The 25,181-nt window shown below is 42.6% G+C and overlaps 2 protein-coding genes across 4 annotated transcripts in view; one reads left to right on the forward strand and one right to left on the reverse strand.

Moving 5' to 3' along the window:
- CTNNA3 (catenin alpha 3) overlaps positions 1 to 25,181 on the reverse strand; it is a 417,013-nt gene that overhangs the window by 228,725 nt on the left and 163,107 nt on the right. The window lies entirely within an intron of this gene.
- LRRTM3 (leucine rich repeat transmembrane neuronal 3) overlaps positions 37 to 25,181 on the forward strand; it is a 79,922-nt gene continuing 54,777 nt past the window's right edge. For 2 of the 3 annotated variants that reach the window (XM_014310129.2, XM_031063219.1), the window contains exons 1-2: positions 37 to 355; positions 685 to 2,216. In XM_014310129.2, coding sequence (XP_014165604.2) covers positions 352 to 355; positions 685 to 2,216 — 1,536 coding nt within the window. In that variant the 5' untranslated portion in view covers positions 37 to 351. Of the gene's footprint in view, positions 2,217 to 25,181 lie in introns of all 3 variants that reach the window. The other variant, XM_031063218.1, reaches the window with a different exon arrangement.

Genomic DNA, 25,181 nt, shown 5'->3' on the forward strand with positions numbered 1-25,181 from the left:
CGCCGCGGGCTGCACCCACCGACGGGCGCTCCTATGAAGCCACGCTTTAAAAGCCAGGTTCCTAACTAGAAAGATGCAAAACCGTAATATCCGTGAAGATCCTATTACCTAGGAAGAATCTGACGTTTTGCTGCGAATGCTGTGTTGGGATTGATTTATTCCTGGAGTGGTCTGCACGGCTGGCAAAGAATAATGTTCCAAAATCGGTCCATCTCCCAAGGGGTCCAATTTTTCTTCCTGGGTGTCAGCGAGCCCTGACTCACTACAGTGCAGCTGACAGGGGCTGCCATGCTTGTGGCACACTAAGCAAAAAACAAAAGACCTAAGGACGACCTTTGAACAACACAAAGGATGGGTATGTTTTTCATGTTACCTTTTTAATTTATAGTTCATAGTTACTGCATAGCCTGTGCTTTAATTACTCCATAAACTTACCTTGATGTGATTTGTTATTATACTTAAATGGCTTAGGGATTACACCTTTTACCCAACTATTTGTCAGTAGTTATACTGAGGTATTCTTAAAGAAAAAAAAAGCCGAGTTTAAAAAAAACCCCAATGTGAAAAGTAGTCGAGTCAAGCTAGGGCTTTGTAAATGATTGCTGAAGTAAAAGATATTAGCATGATTGAAAAAAATGACTGATGTATGGGGGGATAACTTTTCTAAGTTGTTTTTATTTCCAGGTTTCAATGTAATTAGGCTACTGAGCGGATCAGCTGTAGCTCTGGTAATAGCCCCTACTGTATTACTGACAATGCTTTCTTCTGCTGAACGAGGATGCCCTAAGGGCTGTAGGTGTGAAGGCAAAATGGTATATTGTGAATCTCAGAAATTGCAGGAGATTCCCTCAAGTATATCTGCTGGTTGTTTAGGTTTGTCCCTTCGATATAACAGCCTCCAAAAACTAAAATACAATCAATTTAAAGGTCTTAATCAACTCACCTGGCTCTATTTAGACCATAACCACATCAGCAATATTGACGAAAATGCTTTCAGTGGAATACGCAGACTAAAAGAGTTGATCTTGAGTTCCAACAGAATCTCCTATTTTCTTAATAATACCTTCAGACCTGTGACAAATCTCCGGAATTTGGATCTGTCATACAATCAGCTGCAGTCTCTGGGATCTGAACAGTTCAGGGGCTTAAGGAAGCTGCTGAGTTTACATTTGCGGTCCAACTCCCTAAGAACCATCCCTGTTCGAATATTTCAAGATTGCAGGAACCTTGAACTGTTGGACCTGGGTTATAATCGCATCCGGAGTTTAGCAAGGAATGTCTTTGCAGGTATGATCAGACTGAAAGAGCTTCATCTGGAGCACAATCAATTTTCTAAGCTCAACCTGGCACTTTTTCCAAGGCTAGTCAGCCTTCAAAACCTTTATTTACAGTGGAATAAAATCAGTGTGATAGGACAAACTATGTCTTGGACCTGGAGCTCATTACAAAGACTTGATTTATCTGGCAATGAAATAGAAGCTTTCAGTGGACCTAGTGTTTTTCAGTGTGTGCCCAATTTACAGCGCCTCAACCTGGATTCAAACAAGCTCACATTTATTGGTCAAGAAATTTTGGATTCTTGGATATCTCTCAATGACATCAGCCTTGCCGGGAATATATGGGAATGCAGCAGAAACATTTGCTCTCTGGTAAACTGGCTTAAAAGTTTTAAAGGGCTGAGGGAAAATACAATTATTTGTGCCAGCCCCAAAGAGCTGCAAGGGGTGAATGTTATTGATGCAGTGAAAAACTACAGCATCTGTGGCAAGAGTACCACGGAAAGGTTCGAACTAGCACGAGCTCTCCCAAAGCCAACATTTAAACCAAAACTCACCAGGCCTAAACACGACAGCAAGCCCCCTGTGCCCCCAACTATGGGAGCCACCGAAGCCAGCTCTGAGCCCGAGCACGACACAGAGCACATCTCCTTCCACAAAATCATAGCAGGCAGCGTGGCTCTCTTCCTGTCGGTGCTGGTGATCCTGCTGGTGATCTATGTGTCATGGAAGCGCTACCCTGCCAGCATGAAGCAGCTGCAGCAGCGCTCTCTCATGCGAAGGCACAGGAAAAAGAAAAGACAGTCGCTGAAGCAAATGACTCCAAGCACACAGGAATTTTATGTAGATTACAAACCCACCAACACTGAGACCAGTGAGATGCTGCTGAATGGAACGGGACCCTGCACGTATAACAAATCAGGCTCCAGGGAATGCGAGGTATGAACCATTGTGATAAAAGAGCTTTTAAAAGCTGGGGAATAGTGGTGCTTTATTGAACTCTAGGGACTATAAAGGGAACGTTTTTCTCACTTTTCTGGCACAGCTCTTCCATGTCCCTTTTTTGTACATTCATAATACTGGTCATTTTACTCTCATACATAATCAACTCATTGAAATTTAAATACCACAATCAATGTGAAGCCTGAGCTCTGGTTTAATACAATACCTATTGTACAAACCCTCTACTGATCTCATTAAAGTCTCTCTTGTTTTTAAATAGAAAACTTCTTTCATAAGTAATCCACTGCACCTGCACCAACTGTGCCTCTGTTTAGGGAAAAAAATGACAACAATGGAAAAAAACTCAAACGCAGGGTATCCCCCTCTGCCTCCCCAAACCCAGTCCTTGCTCTAAAACTCAGTTTTTGTGCCCAGAATGAAGTAAAGATCCAGGTACTGTAGTATCATATTAATTCTGAGTTGTCTGAGGATAGAGATGGTGCAGGAATAGCTCTGAAAAAATGCCTGATTGCTGCTCAACACAAGAGAGACTAAAAAGCACCCTTAAGTATCACACCAGAGGCAAAGCAGAGGGAAACCTAGGCTTAATAAAAAATTAAAAATAAAATGGTACAGTGGTATTTACTGTACTGCATTATACCACAGTGTTTCTAGGGCCAGTAGCTAGCAATTGAAACCTGTTTATGTGACTTCATACAAAAGGTGCCAGTGTTTATCCCTACATCCAGTTGCCTTTCAGAAAATAGTCAAAAGGCATTCATTAGATGAGGAGCAGAAATTCCTTATTGATGCAATTAGAGGAACTCAAATGTGCAGCAGCAAAAGCAAGACCACTTCCTGCACACATTTGTTTCAGCTCTCATTAGGAATTCTCTTTTCAGGACTGTCAAAGGCATTTATGTAGCTGAGGAAACCATTAAAATCCATCATTTTCTTCTGTTTCTGTTTATTGGCTGGGCTAGGCTTGCTAAGGTTGTGTGTTATGTTTTGCACAGTGTCCCTCTAATAACTAAATAAAGCTTCATCACTTAAAATGCCAAACACTGTGCATTTTAGACATACTACAGCAGCAAAGACCTTTCAGAGAAAACTGGTTACTCACTGATGTGAGAGGAGTACACCCAAAAATCCTTTTACACAAATCAGTGACAAATCATTTTCCTCTCTTACCAAAACCCTAAATGACATTACAGAATTCACACATATTCAATTTTAATGTCTAGTCATACACCAGTGGTTATGGGCAAAATACAGATTTGTAACCCAGCTATTCCCTGCCTTCATTCTCCCAAAATCATCTATTTTGTTGGCTGCAGAGGAATATAATATCACCCATATTTGCAAATAAATTGTACCTCATACTTTGATTATCAGGAAGGGAGGGTACGAAATAATACAGCAGCACCTTTATGGAAGTCAGTAATTTAATTATCTCCATTTTGCAACTTGATTTGGCTTTGTAAACTGCACATCTTCAATCACTTGGGAAGGAATATTTCTACAAGGCAGTTTCACTGCAGCAGATTAGAAAAAGCAAAGCCTTAACAGAAGGTTCTCCTGAATTGTTACTGAAAAAAACCCAATCATAGAAAATCACCTTGAAACATGCTCAATACAATGAAAACAAAGATAGAAACATCTCTTAAAAGAACTAATACACTTGAAAGGGTTTGGGCTGGTGTTTTTTTCATAGAATGAAACCATTCTCCTTTTCAAGGACTGTAGTGAGGAAATAGCTGAGGGTGGAAGCTGGAGCTGTACTGAGCCCTGCAGGAGAGACCCCATCTCCCTGAGTACCAGGACCCCCCACCATTAACAGTGCAAGCTTGAGACACTTCAGCAGCACAGCAGAGCTGCACCTCAGTTGTACCTTGGAAGCTGCTATTAAAAAGTCAATACACATTTAATTATCCAAGCTACTGCAGGATTCAGTTTTCTACCAGCACATCCTGGTTACCTCTGTACTGAAGCATTAGAGTTTGCTATAAACTTCATGTTAACAACCATCCCTGTACTTCAGAGGCTTTCATCTCTGCAGTGGTGACTAACATTAGGCACAGCCAAAACACAAGAGATTTGCCCCAAAACATATGGATGTTCATATATACGTACATACAGACAAATATAAATACACATAAAAATAAAATTAAATTTTTATATTTTGTTTTAGGACTGCTAACTGCAATCAGAAAATAATTTCATACTATTACTTAAGAATTTTTGTTACTCAGAAATATTCAATGCATCTTCTAAAACCTTTTAATGGACTGTGATTGTGAGAGTTGTCTATAATTGAATTGGACTTGTTATGCTTTGTGTTTCTCTAATGCCTTGTCCTAAACATTACTCAGAAAGAACCAATCCACAGCCTCCTTCAGAAAGTGATACCTGTAAAACCATCACTAGCTCCCTTTGAATAATCAATTATAGGCATGAAAAAGAAAATTAGGCCAGTCTGCCATTAATCATGGAGGGTAACAAAAATCCAGCACGTGTATTCATGCACAGACATGCTCAGATCACCAGTTCACTCCCAGCCTGGGAACTGCAGCTGCAGGTATCTCCAAACACGTGGGTCAGTGTGTGATTGCTGCCATGGTCATTGACACACACAAAACACACCCAGTGGAACTCTCTGAACCTTGTGCACAGCCCAAGTCCTGTGAGCCAAGGTGTTAAATCCCACTCTAGTGCCTATGGCTTGATTTTGAATCAGCTCCACAGCCCCTTAAACACATTATGAACTCCAAGTTTTCATGTGGGCAAAACCCACATGAACTCAGCTACCCTGAGCCTCACCACTGTCAAATGAAACACTCCAGAAGCGACTTGGTTTGCCTGGCAAGGCCACCAGAGTCACAAATTCTAATAATCTTGTGGGAATGACTTGGTCTTGGCTGAGCAACTTTGAGTCCCCATGAAAGGCTGCCCCTCTCCTGAATACAAATGAAGTGCTGAAGCCTCAAAGGTTCCAGCAAAGAAATTTCTCCTTTGCTTCTCTCCAGTATCTAAAATCTTGATCCCACTTTGTCTTGGTTTTTAGATAGTTTGGTGCCAGTGTTTCACAAAACTGTTAAAACCTCACTGGGGTGATGCCAAGCAATCCTCAGAGGATGTCAAAGAGCCACAGCTATCATGGCTCTCACCAACCTGGGAGCCTTCACACAAGCATTTTAGGCACTGAGTTGAGGAAGGAGATGCGACCAAATGTCTCCAATGACTTGGTTCCTCTTTAATGGAGCTGATACTACCTACATATTCCAATTTTAGGAGAGCAGCAATTGGTCTTGAAGATGTGTGCATTTTTCTTTTTTTTTTTTTTTCTGTATGTTTTTGGGATTTGTAGTCATTTACTATTCCTTTTCCTGGGACATGTATGGTGTTCTGGGGCTACCATTGAAGACCAGGGCTTTTCAAGCTGCAGACAAAGTGCAGGACTCTTCCATGCCCAGTGTCACTGTCACTGGGTTGGCACCTACGTGTATTTAGACAATGTTGAGATGAATGTTAGATGGAATTGTAGCACCCCAAAAACGTTAAGGGCAGTCAGGACTTTCTCTGTGAGGCACAGAGAGACCATGGCAAACAGACATGAGAGATTTGAGGTTTGCTGGATCACACAGAGGCTGGGAGTGTAACCCAGCCCTTGCACCCAGATCTCCTCCTTGCCTCTCAGAGAGCCAGCTCATGGGATATTCAAGTGCCATTTCAGAGAAACACACCACACAGAATGCACATCTTTGGGAAAAGAAAATAACTAATGCACTAAGCAGATTTGAGGAGACTGGTAATGTTCATTCAGTATGTTGAGATCACCTCCAGCAACTGCAGAGTAAGAGAATAATAATGAGAACAAGTGGCTTGAGTATAATGACTGCAAGTTCCTCTGCTGGCTGGCTTTCATGACTCACTATCTGCACCTCCAGACTCACCACAGCTGAAGGTTTGGCAAAGCTCTCTTTTCTTATTAGTATAAAATGGTGAAACTTCATATAAAATTCAATTGCAAAATGAACATAAATATACAATATGCCTGCAAATACAATTAGAAATTTTCAGTTTGCTGCAAGCAAATGGTCTTTGCTGTCAGCCCTCAGTGCTAGATAAATATTCCATGGGTGAATTTCTGTGGAACAATAGTGACATCCAGTGGGTAGGGAGCTTAATCACAGGTATCTCCTGCATAAATCAATTCCCACTGAGATGTGTTTGCCTCTTCCCTTTGCATCCTTCTCTGTCACACAGGAGAAGCATCAAACCCTTGCAGCATAGTGAGTACTCAACTGGATCTGAGTACAGCAGCCACAACCTGCATGTAGTGAGTACATGGAGAAAATAAGAGCAGATGAAAGCTGGCAGGAAATGGTCCATCCAGTCTGGAAGTCACTACTACCAGAAAAAGGCAAGGAGCATACAAGGAGCTCTAACAAGTTTGTGGCCACTGGTTTAGAACTTATTATTTAGAAAACACCACTTTAATAGCCTAGAAAATAAACTCTGGCCACAAACAACTCATTCAACCTCCTAATAACAGAAGACTAAAAATTTTTTTCTTCAGTTTATAATAATGAGAGAAAGATATTATTAGACATTAAAAGAAGGACAATTCAATACCCAGGAACAAACCAAAGTAAGAACTTCTCAAAAACACACAATGTCCAAAGAGACAAGAAGCAAAGGATGCAAGATCAGATTCACAAACAATAGCAAAGTCATAAAGTGGCAAATATGACATGAATGTGCAGCATATTTGCTTGGGCAAAACCTCAGGAGCGTTTTGCTGTAACTACACTGGGTCTCAGTGACTCTGTGCCAGTGTTCCTGCTATGATCCTAACCACAGTGAGGGACACAAGACAATGAAGTCAGGATTACAGCTCTGTTGATAAGATTCAGAGTTCACTGTCCCTAAGAAGGTGCACAGGAACTCATTTCCCTCCACACTGGAGGAAATACAGTTGTAATTCTAACTTTTGATGGCTTCAGGTGCACTGGGAGGTCACCTATCAGTCCATGCTCCAGTGCTTTGCTTTTCATCCCTAGCAAGGCTTTTGAGAGTGGGTATCATCACGGTAGGACAAAGTTTTTGATTGTGGTGTGATTCTCAGGGTTACAGCAAACTCTTCCCTGGCATCACCACCAACAGAACCCAGCAGGGCACACAGGCAGTGAAACATGACAGAGCTCAGCAGGAGGTCATAACAGAATAAAAAGGGTTTTATCCAAGGCCCTCTGGGACAATTAGCTGTGAGCTGATGGCCAACGTTTTATCTCTCAGAGAACCTGCAGATCTCATTTGGAACGAGCACAAACATCATAAAAGCAAGAATGAAAAAAGATTTGCAAGTAGGCACTATCTTTTTATTCCCCCAATCCATCACAGAAATTACATCTCCCTGCAAGTCTTGTCTTGCTCACGCTGTGACACCATAATGACCACAGCACTGGCATTGTAATGGAAGAATAAGCATTGTTTGCTGAGAAGGGGCAAAAGGCTAGTTAATTCCTATTTATTAACTTCTTCCTAAAGGGCTTAATGACCTACTGATGTTATTACAGGAAATACTAGATATTCATGGGAAAACTCACACATTTAAGATTCTTCGTCACTAAAATCAACCAAACTCTTTAACAAAACAAAATATTTCATTCTTTACTTACTGTTTGTTAATGTTTCCCACAAACTCTTTTGTTTGCCAAAAAGCAACTGAATAACTGGAGGTGTAATCTTGAAAAAAAGTCCTCCAAAACCCCTCACATATCCTCTTAACTAAAGCCATTCCCTTCCTGTGTTCATGGCCAACACACTGCTCATGCATCACAGTTTGCACTCCTGCCTGAAGGCTGGATTTTCCAACACCAGCACTGACACCATGTATGACTTCATAATTACACTTTAACCTTGCTAATTTTCCCAGCATTTTGTGACAGCCAAACTCTACTAATATATCACAGGGACATGTGACAAACAAAATATCTTAATTACTCACCTACTTACCCCCCAAACCAGGACAGAAATGCATTACAAGGTTCAGTGCTTCCCTGCACCACTGAGAGGAAATCACCTGCTCAGTTCCGGGTGCAAATCCATTTCCTCCCCAAACTAACACAGCCACTACCTAGCTAGGTCAGTCTCTCAGCACCCTAATTCCTTAATGGCAGAAGAAAGCAAACCTAAGTGCAGGGACAGTGGCAGCAGCCTGCAGAAGCTGCCACCATGAACTCAGCCTTGATGAGTTATTCTCACTGAAGTCCAGCAGCATCCCCTGCACTTGCCAAGGGCTATACTGGCACTCTATCCCTAGCGTGGTGTACTGATAGGAGAACATCATGGGCACCTCTGTTCATGTCCATAATTATACTGAGAGATAGAAAAAACTCAGGGAAAGTACTGCCTGTGGCTGACAGCACTAGTAAAAAGTCAGGAAGGGTCACTCAGCTTTTCCAGAACTTAAAAAACTGGAAGTAAAAATACAAAATTATAGATAGATAGATAGATAGATAGATAGATAGATAGATAGATAGATGAAAATGGAATGTCAAATAAAATAAACATTTCTGCATCTCTTAGAAGTATTTTAAACAGTTTTTTTTAAGTTGCTACTGTCAGGTTCTGAGCATCTTTAGACATCAAACAAAAATCTTCTCTTTTCTTTCATACCTTACTAAATGACAGGAAGAAAATACCTTCCTATAATGTAAGACATTCTTTCCAAAGCTGTGGGACTGAGCTGGTGTTGGAAAAAATCTAAACATATTCCATCTTACTGTTGTTGTTTCCTATGTGATTGTTTCCATCAGCTGCAGAACTGGTAAGATACAGCTCACAGGTAACATGTACATTATTCTAGCTGAGCACATCCTCCTGGCCTTTATTTCGAGCTTCATGGCAAATCCTAGGTTGTGCTGTTGGCTCTTCCCTGTGCCCTTTATGATCAGGAGCAACGTACTGAAGGTTGGAATGCCAGTTCTTCACCTACTGTCTACAGCAGTTGGCACTGTAGAACTCATGGTTCTGATTTTTTGGGCATTTGTATTTTCTAGTTCCCTAAAGGCTGCAAAGCTCACAAATAGACTCCAAACTAATGTAATGAGATTATCATCCCCTTCCTGGTTCAGCTCTGAGTCAGGGGAGAAAAGGTGCCCCAAACATTCAAAGGTACAAGCCAGGATCCCAGTGAAGGCTGGGCATCAAAAGAGCCCTGGTGGGCACCCCAAGTGTCCTGGTGGGCATCCCAAGTGCCCTGGTGGGCATCCCAAGAGTGTCCTGGTGGGCACCCCAAGTGTCCTGGTGGGCATCCCAAGTGCCCTGGTGGGCATCCCAAGAGTGTCCTGGTGGGCATCCCAAGAGCCCTGGTGGGCATCCCAAGTGCCCTGGTGGGCACCCCAAGAGCCCTGGTGGCTGCTCCCTGCGCTGCCCTCGGGATCACAAACAGCTGCAGATGGAGGAGCTGGGAACACTGAACAGCCCAGGGGAGATAATGAGCAATAGCAGTACATTAGTAATACAAATCCACTGAAAACACAACCATCAGAAATTTCCTTGTTCCAAAAATACAGACTTCATAATGTATATTCCAGCGTACACACTGTCTTGTTTGATTTAATTTGTTAAAATGCATTATTTAGCACTGCACAAGCAGCTATTTGGTGCTGTGGTGGGTTGTACAACAGCTGCAGGTGATAAAAGTAGAGAAAGGGAACACAGTTTACAAAAAGCAAACTGGAGTCAAACAGAAAAACACTTCAGACAATCTTAATTAGTGTGCTGTAACTCTCTTTTCAGTCTCCTATAGATTATCCTGTTTATTTTAAAACAGACTGCAGCAAAGGTTTTCAAACCTGCAAATGGGAATTTAAACACCCAAATCTCACCCATTTGTTGCACCAGTCGACCACTTAACCTTTGTCATGAAACATTATCCCCCCTGCATTTCTCCCCAGAACTGGATATTTGAACAAGACTCAAGGGTCACAAAGTGCTCTGGCCACCTCCATGAAGCTATTTTGAAAAATGACCTCCCCAGAGATTTTGGCAAATCCTCTTGCAAGGGAAAGGGAGCAGCCATGCCTCAGTGAGGTGCAGATGGGGCAGACCCACCTCAGTAACACTGGGAGGGCTGCACGATGAGGAAGGATGTTGTTAGCTGGGGAACTGCCTTCTGACCTGCTGCAAAAAGGACTGGCACTAATTCCTGGCACACAGTTACACCTCAGAAAATAGTCAACTATGGTTCACTTTAAAAAACAGCTACAGATTCTCAAGTCTGGCTTCTTTTAGCCAGAAGAGTTTATTCCTCAATTTCTCACTAATAACAGTCATAGTAATCTTATACAAAAACACTTAGTCAAAGTATGAGAAAAGGATCATCTTTTCCTCTTCAAAGAAAGACTAACATCAAATAACATGCCAGCACATCAGAGTTTTGTTAGCAGTGCACTGTATCTTGTAATGTGACACTCTCAGATGAGCATTGCCTTGCAGCCATCTGTGACATGAGTCATATCCTCAGAGCAGTCAGCTTCATCGTGCCCTGCCCCAGAGCACCCAGCTCCTCAGAACGCCCTGAGCCAGCCAGACACATCCACTGGGCACATCACAGCCACTTCCAACTGGGCACTCATCCCCTGTGCTCCCAGGGCTGTGACTCAGTGTGATACCCTCACCATCCTCCTTCCAACACAGGATCCCTGCAGGAGGGATGGAAACCCAGCTCTGGAACTCCTCCTAAGGCTACTTGTACCTAGCTCCAACAGCCTCTCTGCTCTGGGGACTAACTGTTTGTTCTACTTTGATTTATCTTCAACAGCACTTCCCAGGTTACACTGCTGACACAAAATGCAGGCCTGCAGCAAAGCCCAGCAATATTATGACATGAGTTCAGAAGCTCCAATTACCAGACAGAAACTCGTCCTTCATTAAAGAGCAGATTTACTCCAAGCACACTGGACTACACCTTCTACCCAGCCCTGCTGCTGCTGGCAGCACAAACAAGAGTTTCATTTCTCTAGTGAGCAAGCAACAAGCACAGGAGGTATGAGGGAAAACATTCCCCAAGGGAATCCTGAGCACTGAGTCAGGCTGAGCAGAAAGCAGCAGCAGTGCAGGGAAAAGGGGCTGGGAGGGCAGTGCCTGCCTCAGTCTGCAGGTACTGAAGTCCAGCAGTTTCCATGGAGGTCTGCTTTTATGGAAGTTTGGTAAAGCACAGGAGCTTAGGCAGCCATGCACAATTCCTTGCTATCCAAAGGACAGCTGGTCTGCAGCCATAGCACATTATGGCAAGTTCTGATGTGCAAGAGCAGTAGAAAAGGATTTGAAATTGTAACATAAGAGATGGCACTGTCAAATGTGAAAGCATGTTGGATTTGGACTGTATTGGTTTCATAAATTAAAAACATCTATACATCAGTAATATGAATAGAATATATCAGTAATATGAATAGAATGCATTTTCCAAAGCCATGGAACTACTGATGTGTATGCTTTGGCTTCATGTATAAACTGACATGGCAAATTCTAAATTTAACCAAGCCAATTTCTTTTAAAGCCTCATCACACTAATTACATCCATCAAGTGTGTAAAATACATTTTGTCAGCTAAGAACAGAAGACTTAAATTAAATGTAAATCCTTACTCAGCACTTTAAGCTGTTAATGGCTCTAAGTCGTTAATGAGATGATGAAAAGAAAATGTTCCTGCAGACTCTGTAGTGAGAATTTATTACAAGTACTCATTACATCCACCCAGTGCAGATTCTGAAAGTGTCCCACATTTATGCCAACACCCCAGTATCAACAGAGAGAGATACCAAAATAATCTTTGCTTGCAAATGTGCTCGTGTATGCAAGTGGGGCTCGACAGGCACGTGCCAGGGATGGGTGCCCTCCTTCCCTGAGGCAGAGGCTCCCAGAAGAGGAGCTGCCCCCATCCTGAAGCAGGGCATGCTGTCAGAATGGCATCTTAGCTCCACTTCCTGGCATTTTAATTCCTCAAACAGTGGGAACACTAATGGCTGACTGCACAGCATGCCTGGGCTTATGTATTTTTTATAATGAATTTTGATAGATCCCCTATTAGAATTAGCTCAGAAGAGCACTGGAAAGAGATTTCCAGAACTATGGATGTACCACAGCAGGATGGGGGAGAACATGAGAGTTAAAGGAACATATCCCCGTTATCCAAAACGTGCAAATTTAATTTCAATTTAGTAACATCAGGATTTATGAATTTTCATCCTTTTCGCAGGAAAAGGATTTCCTGTCTCTGCTTATAACCTTAAGGAGGGTTATTAAGAGAAATTCCCAATTGCAGAAAACCCCTAGATCAGGCTTAGTTCTCACTGAAAGGGAAAATATCATTATTTGATTTCTTTCTCAGACTTCTCTCTCCCAGTCTAGTCCCTTTCTTTCCTTCAGTCTGAGCTCCTCTCCTCTCTTGATTAGCTATTTCACAGAAAGAAAAAGAAAATCCAAGAGCTACATTTAAATGTACCAGATGCCCTTGAATTTCTGCCGAGTTGTGCCCTGTAAAGCCTTGTTTACACCTTCAGCTCCAGCAGCAAGTGAGCTTCCAGGAACAACGAAATGTTAGAGGCATTTTCACAATAGTTTTAAATTGCTTCCCCCAGTAGAGAAGACTCGCTGATCAAGTAAATAAAGTGAGGTACAGGAAAGTGATTCATGCTCAAACACGATGAAAAAAAATAAAATAAAGCAGTCTGGAATATTTGTACCCTCTGCAGGAACCCTGTCCCATCAACTTTTAGTGAAAATTAACATAATGTTCAAAAATTATTATGCATGAGAAAACAAAAGCTATCTCAAATGATGGCCCTGCTGTAGGAGGATGCTGATTAGCTACAGAGAATTGAATTTCTGGTATCAGTGCTTTATTGGGTCGCTATATGGATTTGACAGTCAAGACACCTCCTTACACTGCAAAAACGAAGCAGATTTGCCTAAGATTAATTCCACACTAGCTTAATTATTAATTAATCTCTCCCAAATGGATTTTTTTTAAATGTACTTGAAAAGGCCTGGCAAACAGAGGTGCTCTGTGTATGGATGGGCCAGTTCTGCAGGCAGGCAGGGATGCTGCAGGGCGCAGCCTGCACTCCTTGGGCTGAGGGCTCACTGAAATGCATGGTTCTGCAGGCTCTGAGAGCTGCAGCTGGACACCCCTTGATCCCTCTCCTCAGGACCACAGAGCACCTCGTGTCTATTTAAGAGGGCTGTTGCAGGATTTAATCAAAGATTTACAATCTACACCCTGGCACAAGGAGTCTTCCCCTTTTTAAAAGGTTTCAAATAAAACACTTCTTTGTAGAGATTTTTCCTGAATGTCTGTAGCCTATGCCCCTTACCGGCACCTTCTTACAATTTAATACCTATTTTAAACAATTTAATACTTCCTCTTCCACTTCTCTGCATCCCCAACACAAAACACAGAGACTGTCACATGTTCTTTCCAGCTTAAATCTGTATGTCCAGTTTTACTGAATGAATTAACAGCTCTGAAGGGAAGGAGTAAGCAGTGAAGTGCAGGAGCTGATGGGAACCTGTGCCAGGCAGTAGATGGAGCAGGACTGAAATTCTGTGGAAATCCAGCTGCTGTGTGGCATTTGCTAACACACTGTGGTGGTGCTGCATGCTAATGCCAGTGAGAGAAAGAGGGGGTTTGCAAATCTGTGAAGCTGTACTGGCATTAAACTGTTTGGAAAACAGCCTGGAAGAAAGGAATGCCTCAAAATCAACCAATCGAAATTACCTGAAAACACAGCTCCTCCCTATCTCTGTTACACATCAGAAAAACTGCTGTGATAACTACAAAGCTCATCCAGCCAATAATGGCAAAACATGTGGACAGACCCCTGAGATTTAATCCCCTTCAGTTCAGTTTCAGCTCTGACTGTGTCTGAGTCAGTTCCTTCCCATTTTGGGGCAGTTGGTCATTCCCCCAGATAATTTCTGGCAGCACTCTAAAATGATCCTCCATTTCAAGGCCAGGTTGGATAGGGCTGTGAGCAACCTGGTTCAGTGGAAGGTGTCCCGGGCCATGGCAGGGGGGTGGAAAGAAATGGTCTTCTAGGCCTTTCCAAGCCAAGGCATTCTATGGTTCTCTGAGTCACACCCCTAATTCCAAAGCTCTAGTCAAACACCTTCACCAGGTTGGCCTGTGCTTCTTTTCCAAGCAGTACAGGAAGTCTCCAGCAAGCTGGTAACTCCTGCATCCTTCTGGAAAAGGTCTCATCTGCTTTACATTTACCTTTCCAATGAGCCTGACAAGAAGCTGTTGTCTAAAGCCATATTTTTCTATCCAGTGAGCAAATTCATCAGAGCTCCTCTTGCAAAAGGGACTGGCAGAACCCTACTGCAAGGGAGTTGAGGGCAGCCTGACAACCTCAGCAAGCACCTTTACCCTCTCTGTATGCCCCTGAAGCAGCACAGGTCAGGGAAGATCAGGGCAGATGGCCCTCCTGCTGGTTTCCCTCTGTTACAGTGTGTCATGCACAAAGCAGGGCTTGTCCCAAGGTCTCCAAGAGCAGCTTTCCCAGGATAACTGTCAGGGCAGGTGTGTTATTTTTTAGCAAGTGTTGTTTTGCTTGACAGTACTAACACTGACTGCAAGAACAACAATAAATAACTGCCTTATGCCTTCCTGTTCTGTTAGTGTTCCACACATCAGAGCTTGCAGAGCCTGTGGGGAAGAAGCCAGTGACCATTAACCTTCACTTTATTTTATGCTTTTTTAATTTCAGAAGTTTAGTTTCAGGCTTGCAGCCTTCAGGGCTGCAAAGTTGAGACTGGAGTAAAATACAGCGAAGCAGCAAATGTTTAGCATAAGTTAGAAGAGCTTTTCATGAGTCCTCATGTCATTTCTCCCAGCTCTAATGCAAACTTTATTTCAGGGGATTTAACAATTTTCTTCTTGACTTGAAGTAAATGCACCAGAGATGCTTTCTGCTTTTGTAACAAAGAAATAGCTCCTGGATTGAGAGTGGCCAGTTCACTAAGTTCCCAAGAAGTCACACTGAGTAGGCAACACCTGACTGTCTTTCAAACCCTGAATTTCTTGTCAATGGACAGGATGAATCAAGGCTGGAGGGATACCCAGGACAGCACATTCATATCTTTGTTTCTACCACCCATATGAACCCAGCTGAAAACCCTATTGCCATTAAAAAGCAGGAAATCCCTCCTGTACCTTCATGCTCCCTTTTCTTGACTCAGACTGGCCCACTGAAACTCAAGACAAAAACACCTCCCAAAGGGTAAGTGTGCCACAAAATCCCAGGACAAAGCTTAGTGAGAACCCACTGGCCCGAGGATTTTGAGGGTATGGTTACCAGAAAGTCAAGAGGCTGTTTCAGGAAGTTTACCCTTCATACATCATTCACACAGCAGAGCACTCCCAAAGCTGAGGTGAATCCCACAGACTCCCATATGCTGCAGTTTGTAAATCACTGCCATGAAAGTAGGGCAGTAGTGTCAAGCTGACAAGAGGCCTCAGCATTTCAGAATTTCCTCACTAAATAAGCTTGACCTGTGGTGACTGCAACAAATCCACTCCCCCAGCATCAGCTTGGCAGCACAGCCTTGCCTTGGCAGCACAGAGCAGGGCCTGGCTGCAGGAGGGGACAGACAGCAACACCAAGAGCTGCACTTCAGCTGCACCCTCACTGACATGCAGCACACCAGGCAGGCATGCAGCATTACTCCTGGGAAAACTGGGGTCCTTTATTCAACTTACAGAATCATTTCATTTAAGATTTATAAAACTTAAAGACTGTACAAGAGGCAAGGTAAGGCAGCAGTGCAGAGAAGGATGGTTTCATCAGCAACAGCCCTTTCTGCATTCTGTTTATCAAAGGCCTGACCATTAATTCCTATTACACAGCAAACTGCAGCAGAGCCAGCAGGCCATCTGCAGTGGAAGGAAGGTGGCACCGCTGATTCGTTACATCTCCTACAAATCAGGGTCAGGGAGTTCAGCCATCTTGACCTGCAGGTGAAAACCAGATAATAATACACTTTGTGTCTTGTCCCACATTCTCCTCAGGGAAAAGAGCCTTGAGCCGGCAGACAGTGTCAGAAGGGTCGGGTTTTCCTGAGTGCTGCAGGCTCCCAGTAATGAATTCTGAATGCCCTCCACTGCCATTCCCTGTTCCTGCTCCAGGGAAGGCCTGGCACAGGATGCACTGTTCCACCTGTGCTGCTGCTCAGGCAGGACACTGCTCACCACTTCCAAACCAAACCAGAGGAGGCCAGAAACCATCAAATTATTTTCACTTTTCCAAGTCAAGCCAGTCCCCCAGTGAGCCAAATATCTGTTGTGAACTTTGCTAACCTTCAATTTGCTTATGTGCCCAGAACTTAGTACATAGGGACATAAAGATTTCTTCCAGATTTATATCCTCTACAGGAACTCTACATCTCTTCTCTTTCATTGCTTTGCTTGGTGAATGCAGAAATGAAAACCATCAACTTGGAAAATATTTTCCTTATTTGGAGTTTTAGGATCAAATATGGGGGGGGGAAGTAATTTTCCAGTAATTCCAAACTAGAAATAAACAGCTCATCAAGTCAGTTATCTATCAATTAATAAATTAAAGATTATAACATTTCTTCTCAACTGCTTCAACAATAGAATTACTTAGTTCTAATTGGAAATAAATGTTACTCCTTGAAGTACTTCAACATCAAAAATGTTGAAGCACGTTTCATTAGAGAGTCTCTAAACACTCTGCAAGACATTATCAATGCCATTTGTACAGAAATGAGGTTCTTTTCAGGCCATGGCAGCACTGGGAGCAGATGCTCAGCCTCCCACAGCCATTATTTTAGTGATTGTTTTCTTACTCACAAAGTGGAAGCTGGGTGGGAGACATGAGTCATGGGAAGTGAGAGCACAGCATCGTGCAGCAGCAAGGCAGCAACCCCAGACACCTCCACCCAAATTTAGAAAGGTACAGAATTTCCTAAACTAAAACATAACCTTAATCCCATACCAGCACACTTCCACAAATGTTGCTTGAAACCTATAGCCTGTCAAGCCATAAAATACAATTACTCAGTGCTGATAATCACCACTGTTGTAGCCTGTTGTGGTTTGGCAGGCTCTCCTCCTCCAGTGTCAAATATAAAACAGATGATGGTGGCCTACAGAACTTTGGGGAAACATAATGCCTGACAGCAGAGCAACACTGCATGGAAAACAAAATAAACAAGCCAGAACTCTCACAAGATTCATACCAGCAATCATCACCACCAGAATAAATAGAGGGTTTCATTTTACTTGTTTTAAAAGGCTTATTCCACTTGGTGAATTATGGCTGTTTTTTCTGAAGTGGCTCCTAATCTGATTGCTCAGAGATTTATGTACAGTCACAAGGTTGGGAAATTATTATTGGGAATGTCTATTCAGATGAGAACTTTCTGAAAATTGAGATAGGGACTAAAATCAGATTTTATACCTCTCATTTAACAATCTAATATTAAGCTTTTTAATTGATGTCACTGGAAATAATAACTTTGCATTCACAGTGCCAGACAAAATTCTGTTCCATTGCTTAATCATATTTGTCCTTCCCAAGATGACTTAGCAAAAGCATATTGATGCTGTGGTGTTCATTCAAAAAGACCCCAGCCTTAAAAAAACCCACTTTTACCCCAGTGTTTGTATCAGCACCAGGAGGCAGCACTGGCCACGCCTGCCCACGATGAACTGCTGAGATCCAGCTGCAGTGAGCACAAGCAGTGACCCAGCTGGTAATGAGCACATCACCACCAATAACACGTGTGGAAATGAAAGATGTGTCCAAACCTGGACCACATCAGGAATGTGCTCCCCCACATCCTCCACAGCAGCAGCAGCTCAGGAGAGTTCTCCTACATTCCCAGATGGGGTCAAACTGCCAAAGTCTGCTTCTCCCCAGGATGGGGAGGTATAAACCTCCCTGTGTTTTACAGGTTGAAAATTCTGATCCAACTTCTGCATCACAAAGGATGAGAGGTGGCCCTGGAGAAACTCAGAATCAAACCAGAACAGGAAAACTCTTTTCATTCCATTGTGCCTCTGTTTAAAAAGCTCAGATTGTGATGATACACAATACAATACCCTGCCTTGACTGTGAGGATGCATTTGCATCAGCACAGACAACAGCAACACCTCACAAAGGAAGCAATTCATACACAGAGCATTGAACTGTTTGTGCTCTCTCCTGAACCAAGGATATCACAATCACAGTAGGAAATGTCATATCAGACATGCCTAGCAGGCTTTCTGACTGGGTGCAACCTGTGTATAACAAGTGCAAACAAACACATACCAAAAAAAAAACAAAACAAAAACCCAGAAGAAAAAAGCTTATGATAGTTAGAAAATGATGTCTTAGCCCTTAACACACCCGTGCAGGAATGTGGATCAAGTGCTATACTTCAAATAACACACCTGTAAGTGTTCTCATTATTCACAGAGAAATGAAATCTTTTTATACAGAATTTCCACTAAAACCTTGCCATCCTTGAGGTCTGGCAGCAAGTTCTACAGATGAATTATGGACTGTGAATAAAAATATTTTAATGAGCCATTTTAAAATCAATTCCCTGTCCCTTGAATCAACTGCTCCTAAACATTTCCCTCAGCAAACTCCAAACCATTTCTCTTTCAAATAATCTTCCTTGGTAATAGATAATTAGACCTGACCACAAACTCAAGAATAAAAGGCAAAATATTTACCCAAAGGCATTATTAATGTACTCTTAACCAGCCTTTTGAGCTGTGTCCAGAAGGACACAGCATAGTCTTTTCCCACTGGTAACGCTTTGTTAAATACTAACAGCAGAGGTCTGTCATTAAAATCATTGCTACCATTGCCAACAGGGAATGCTTCACATTTGTCAATTGATTCTGCTTGGTAAACTCGTGCTCGTTCACGTAGCTTTGCAGAGTTCTGGAAGGTCCTGCTTGCATTCCTAGACCTGACTGACCCAAACAATTTATATTACCTGCACATTTTGCCATTTTCCCTTTCCCAGAGACTTCAACTTGCAGCATATGAATCTAACCTGAATACCTGAGGGCTCCCTGCTGTTAACCTTCTGCCATGTGGAAAATTGACACCTCATTCCTTCTCTGTTTTCTGTCTCCAGACAGTTCCTACCACAGAAGAGTAGCTCCCCTTTCACTTCAGCAATGTTTAGCTTCCCAAACAGCCTCTTATGATGAACGCTAGCAAAGGCTGTCTGAGCCCAATAAATTCTGTCAATGTGCTCTCCTTTACCTGGCAGACAGCACTGATGAGCTGTTGTGGTAGAGCTGCCCTAGAAAGAAAATATTCTCTGTGCTGCTGCTACTTGAAAGCACCTAGGGCAGCAGTAGTTCCCTCCCCCCATTTACCCCAGCCCCTTAAATGACATTCAGCAGACTGATAAACTGCAGCTTTGTGCAGTAGGTCCAGGATCTGCTGCACCATCTCCCAGGGAACACAGCTGGGCTTCCCAGCAGAGGTTGGGAATTCTTTACGCGGAGTTCAGGGGGTGCCTGTGATGTTACCCTCCATTTAGTGCTTTCTGATTTAACTCTGCTTAGTGCCAGTTTGTAACAGGCCATGCTGCTGTTAGCCCAGACACTGCAGGGCACTGAGGCTCGGCAGGGTGTGAAGCTCCAGCTGCTCCTTCAGCCACGCTCATGGACAGAACCCGCGGGGTTATCCCAGAGCTGTCACTGCACAGGCACAGCACAGGCAGCGCTTCCTTCACCTGCCCTCAGAAAGCAGTGAGGTGAATATGAAAATTGAGATCTATCATGCTAAAAACTACCCTTCAGTAATGGGTGTAGAATCAAATTTGATTAGGGTCTTCCTGTTGTACAATGCAGAAGTGTGTAAATTGCACAAATTAAAATCTGTTTGTTTGTGGCTGGCAAATGGAAGTGCATGTAATACTAGACACAAACAGCATGCAAGTTTACAAGCATAGCAAATGCTCAGATAAAGGCAGAAAATTACTTCAAGTAAATTTAAAAAAAAAAATTACTTCAAGTAATTTTTATTATTCTAACAATCCATGCGTGACTGCCTCCAGAGTATACCCAAAAGAGAAGAAAAATAACATGTAAAATATTTGGTTATAAAACATATATGAAATCTGTCACATTTTTTGTTTATCTTATTAAAACACCATCTTATGAAAACTAATACTGTCTTATCTGAGCTATTTTTCCCTAAAAAGAAAAATGGCCTCTTTATCCCACAAATAAATACACCACAGATGAACATACACTAAGTAAACATATTCATAGACACCCCACACATATAAACCCAGGAGGCACTGCTTATTAACCACAATAATTAAATACCATTAAATGGTACCCCCAGATGTTTTCCTGGCACCACAGTCCAAACAGAACTTCTTTGGAATGCTGCTCCACATGAAAAGAGCCAGGCCTGTGTGCTCCCACAGCAGCTGGGTACCAACCCCTGGGCTGGGCACTGTCCCTGCTGTTCCGGAGGTGTGGGACTGGCACGGGGGCTGAGGGGGGAGAGGGACTGGCAGCCGCCCTGACCTTCATGGGAACAAACTCTTCCCTAAATTGTGAATGTTCCACTGTCATCCACTCATCCAGATCCACAAGTGAGACACAGTATCATCCTAGTGGCAGGAATAGTCTGCTTCGTCAAGCAGAATGAGGTGATGGATGTTCTGGAAGTGAAGTTTAGATGACCACTTCATTAGGGGTTTATTTAAAGATCCAGGTTTCCATTGGCAATTTCCCTTTAGGTGGCCAAAACAGGGGTTTAGAAGTTTAGCTCTGGTTTGAACATTGTGCATATTTGTTTTCCCTTCACAGCTCCATGTAGTGTTCATTCTTAATGGACTCCATTATCTATAGATGTGTATTTGGGAGAGGCATACCCTTCCAGCACACCAAGCATTACAACATACCTGTTGAGAAAAGCTTCAGAAAATTGCCTGATGTGCAAAGGCAGAACTATAGCAATTTTCACAGTAATAAAATGCAGGCCTTTATTTACAAAGAAATAGAGCAATATCTATCTTGCAGGTGCTATCACAGAAGGGGTTATTTTTACTTCCTGTAATAAACTTAAGCAAACAAAATCTAAATGAAAAACCATTTGCAACTAGGTTACAGAAATTTTAACTTAATATGGAATATTGTGAGTTCATTGCCTGCTATTATCAGATCAGGATTAGGTGTATTTGTGCTAAGGCTCTCCTTACAGCCCTGTGGAAGGTTTAATATTCTTTCATTTCTGTAATAAATCAGCTGTTCTCTTCTTGCACATAAAATGTTACATACTTGTAAAACAGCATCTGGTGGAGAGAGAAAGGAGGGGATGTGATTGACATAGGAGTCCAAAATCTGCTGTTGCTCAAAATCCCATTTTATTATACAGCTTTAGGCATCCACTGCAAAAGCAAGACTGAAGATTTGCTTGCATTATTCTCTCCATGATATATTATGGACAGTAACAGCTACCATTATTTGGGGAAGTGATTTGGACAAGCTTCCAGAGGAAAGAAGCATGCAGAAACATTTTACCCTAATTGTTTGGGGCTTATCCTTCACTAGCCAGTAAAGCATTCTCTTTCCTCACAAAAAACCCTGCAGTTCCCACTTGTCCTTGTATCACTTGCCTTGCATTTCTACAGTGAGACCAAAACAGCGCCAAAAATGTATCAAATGCTGTCAACAAACAGCATTTCTCACAAGGTTCAGGGCAAGTCTTTATGAGGTTCAGGGCAAGTCTTCAGCCTCTGTGTCTGCAGCTAAGCTCAAAATCCATCACAAAAAAATATTAACTAATACTGACTCAAGAACAGATTTAAGCTGCCAAGTGAAACAAAATTCATTGGAGTCACCCACTCCCATAACATAAATCCATAATAGAGCACAGACACTCCCCAGTCCGACTGCAAAGTTCATCTGAGTATCAACACTTGCAAAACAAGCTGAGAACCCCCAGAGAAAGAGACACATGTGGGGAGACTTTCTGTCTCCTTTTCCCTGTCTGTCTTCAGGCCCATGGGTAGAAAATGCACTGGCCAAAGTCAAAGGCGAAACTGTGTTTCCCAAAAGAGGCAGAAGACAAAAAAACCCTAACCAAATACGTATGTGTTTCTATGCAAATGCTGAGAAGGTTAAAAAAGAGATGGCTAGACTACAATGCCTACCTGTAAGTATATTTTGATTAATATCAAACAGTTGGAGGAAAGAGATAATTATTGATACTTTAGTTTCCAGATAAAGGATTTTAAAAATGCAATAACTCATGTCAGTACAGGAATCATGTCAAGAAATAGTATCACAAATATCTTAGAATCATATCAGAGCTTGGTGAAATGTACCAACAAGAAAAACAGAATCTCTACAAAACTCCAAGTCCATGCTCAAATACAGGAAAATACATTATTAAGGACAATCTAATCTTTTCCATTTGAGAAGAGCAACCCTGTTGTGTGCAGAGAAACTGGAATGATTGCTAGCACAGGAAAACAGCAGTAATGGCAGGGTTTTGTTATTTCAGACATGCTGTGTGACAATTCTGATCTGTAGATTGTACTTCAGGGAGTGACAAATAGGGCACCCACTAAAAAAAGCCACCTTGTGACACAGCCCCAGCAGTGTCAAGGTCCTCATCAAGAAAATTACTACCAAAAGGCAATCTGTAAGAGAGACCCTGATACAGTAAGATTCAATATCTCTAAGGTAGACAAAAGTTTTAAAAAAATTCCACTTGATTTTAAAAAGGTGATGTAACTAAAAGTGAAAGCTTGTTAAAATAAATGGAATTTCAAATGTGAAGTATTGGCAAGTATGTGAAGGTTATGCAAGCACAGCATAGCAGGAGGTGAGCCTATCCCAGCCACCCCAAAGAGCCCTGCTGAAAGGCTGACAGCAAACCAGCCATGGGGCTGGGAAGGCACCTCAGGGGAGGATATAGCAACAACAGCACCAGGAAAGAGCATGGCATATGCAGGTAGCAGAAAGGAATATAAACCATGGCAGGTTAGCTGTACAAAACACACTCTGACAGGCCACAGAAGACTTTAGGTAGAGAGAATTGCAGCACTACGAGAACCTTTAACACAGCATCACTACGTCAGGAGCAGGATGGCTGCCAGAGTCTGTGGGATCAAGCTGGACTGCCCACAGAAAACACAGGGACTGCACAAAAACCAGATGGATCCTTGTGCACATTTAGTACAGAAAATCACTGGGAGGTTTCCATAGATGAAACAGTGATGCAGCTGAAAATGTGGCCAAAAATGAACTGACATTTTATTGCACAATAAACTGCAATAGTAAACTGTAAGAACTCACTAGGACCGGCCATAATTCACCAAGCAATTCAGAGATAAAGTAATAACCTCATCTCTATAATGTACATTCTAATACTTTAGAACCTCAGCAGCACCAAAAGAACACAAGACAGCACAAATGACAGTGTCTTACTAGGAAGCTTTGACCACCAGGAGCAGCACAGATTACATCCATCCAATGTGGATTGTAGCAGGAGCAACAAGAAAGCACCAAAGTAGGAGCAAGTGGACAAGTCCTGTGACAATTACACTGGACAAAGGGTTAGGGAGAGCTTTTAAAAGAAAATCCATACCTCACAAAGCTATTGAAACTTTATGTAGGACTCAAATAACAGCTGGGAGAGCTTTACAACTAGTTCTTGATTAAAAGATCTAAAAACCTATTAAAATTATATCCATGGAGAGACTGATTGTAAAATGTAAAATCAAAATTGGCACACACAGAGAATAAAATCCAGCTTTCAATCCCACCTGTCTCACCTGGGATTTTCAGAGGTTAACAGAACTGGGCACCAATGGGTAGTTCTTTAAATACTGGAATTGAACATTTTCTGATGTGGTTCTGTGACAAAGTGAGCTCCAGCCATTCCACTAACAACTTCCTCCAAGTCACTTTGCTATTTCAAGGTAAATTGATTCCTGGAGTGGTGTCACTTTTCTGCTTGAACATTGTAATTATACAAATGCAAGTTTAATAATCCAAGCTATCCAAGTTTAAAATAGACACATTGTTTTTCTTTTGCCATCACTGTTTCTCTACCTTCAAAATCTCTCCAGCCCTGATTTACCCCAGTCCCAGGTATTCCACAGCTAACAGCATGACAGACATCTCACACAAAGATACTTTTAAAGTCTACAGCATGATAAAAGTCTCCAGGCAGGGAAGGTCTATGACCTCTCCCTTTTCCCAAGAAAGGGAAGCCTGTATGAGTTGTACCCCAGGAGAGGCTGAAGCAGGAGCTCACCAAAGGTAGAAGGAGATGGGTGGGGGACCCTGTGTCACAAAGCCCCCTTGGAAGCTCTGCTTCTACTTCTCAGTGCCCCTCTCCTCCACAGCCAAGCTGCCTGTGCCCCATTCAGGGGGCAGCTCTTGTCCTTCTCCCCTTAAGGTGTCCCCATCAAGCCACACAGGGCCTGCACAGCATGGCCCTGGGAGCTGTAACCCCTGGGAGCTGTGCAGCCCTGGGAGCTGTGCAGCCCTGGGAGCTGTAACCCCTGGGAGCTTTGAAAGCAGAAGGGAAAGCAAGAATAAAGTTAAGAGTGTGGGGAGAGAGCAGGGAGTAAATGGAGCAGTAGGACAATGAAGAGGGGAATCCAAGCATTTGTGGAGACACAGGGGAGCTGGAAGAACCAGGTGAGTGCAGCTGAGCAGGTGAACACAGCAGTGTGAGTGAGTGCTGCACTGAGACACAGGCATGGGGCTGCTCTCTGCTTCATCAAGATCAGGCACAAAAGCCTTTGAGACTCACTAAAGCCCTGCAGTTTAATAAATCTGAACAAAAGTGCATGGTGTGTCCTGCATACACTCCAAAGGAAAAAGAAACTACAAATGGATCTTTAAAGCTGTGCTAAAAACCAGGAGTGTAGAAAACAAGT

This window comes from Geospiza fortis, unplaced genomic scaffold (genome assembly GCF_000277835.1).
Source record: "Geospiza fortis unplaced genomic scaffold, GeoFor_1.0 scaffold614, whole genome shotgun sequence".
Taxonomy (NCBI): domain Eukaryota; kingdom Metazoa; phylum Chordata; class Aves; order Passeriformes; family Thraupidae; genus Geospiza; species Geospiza fortis.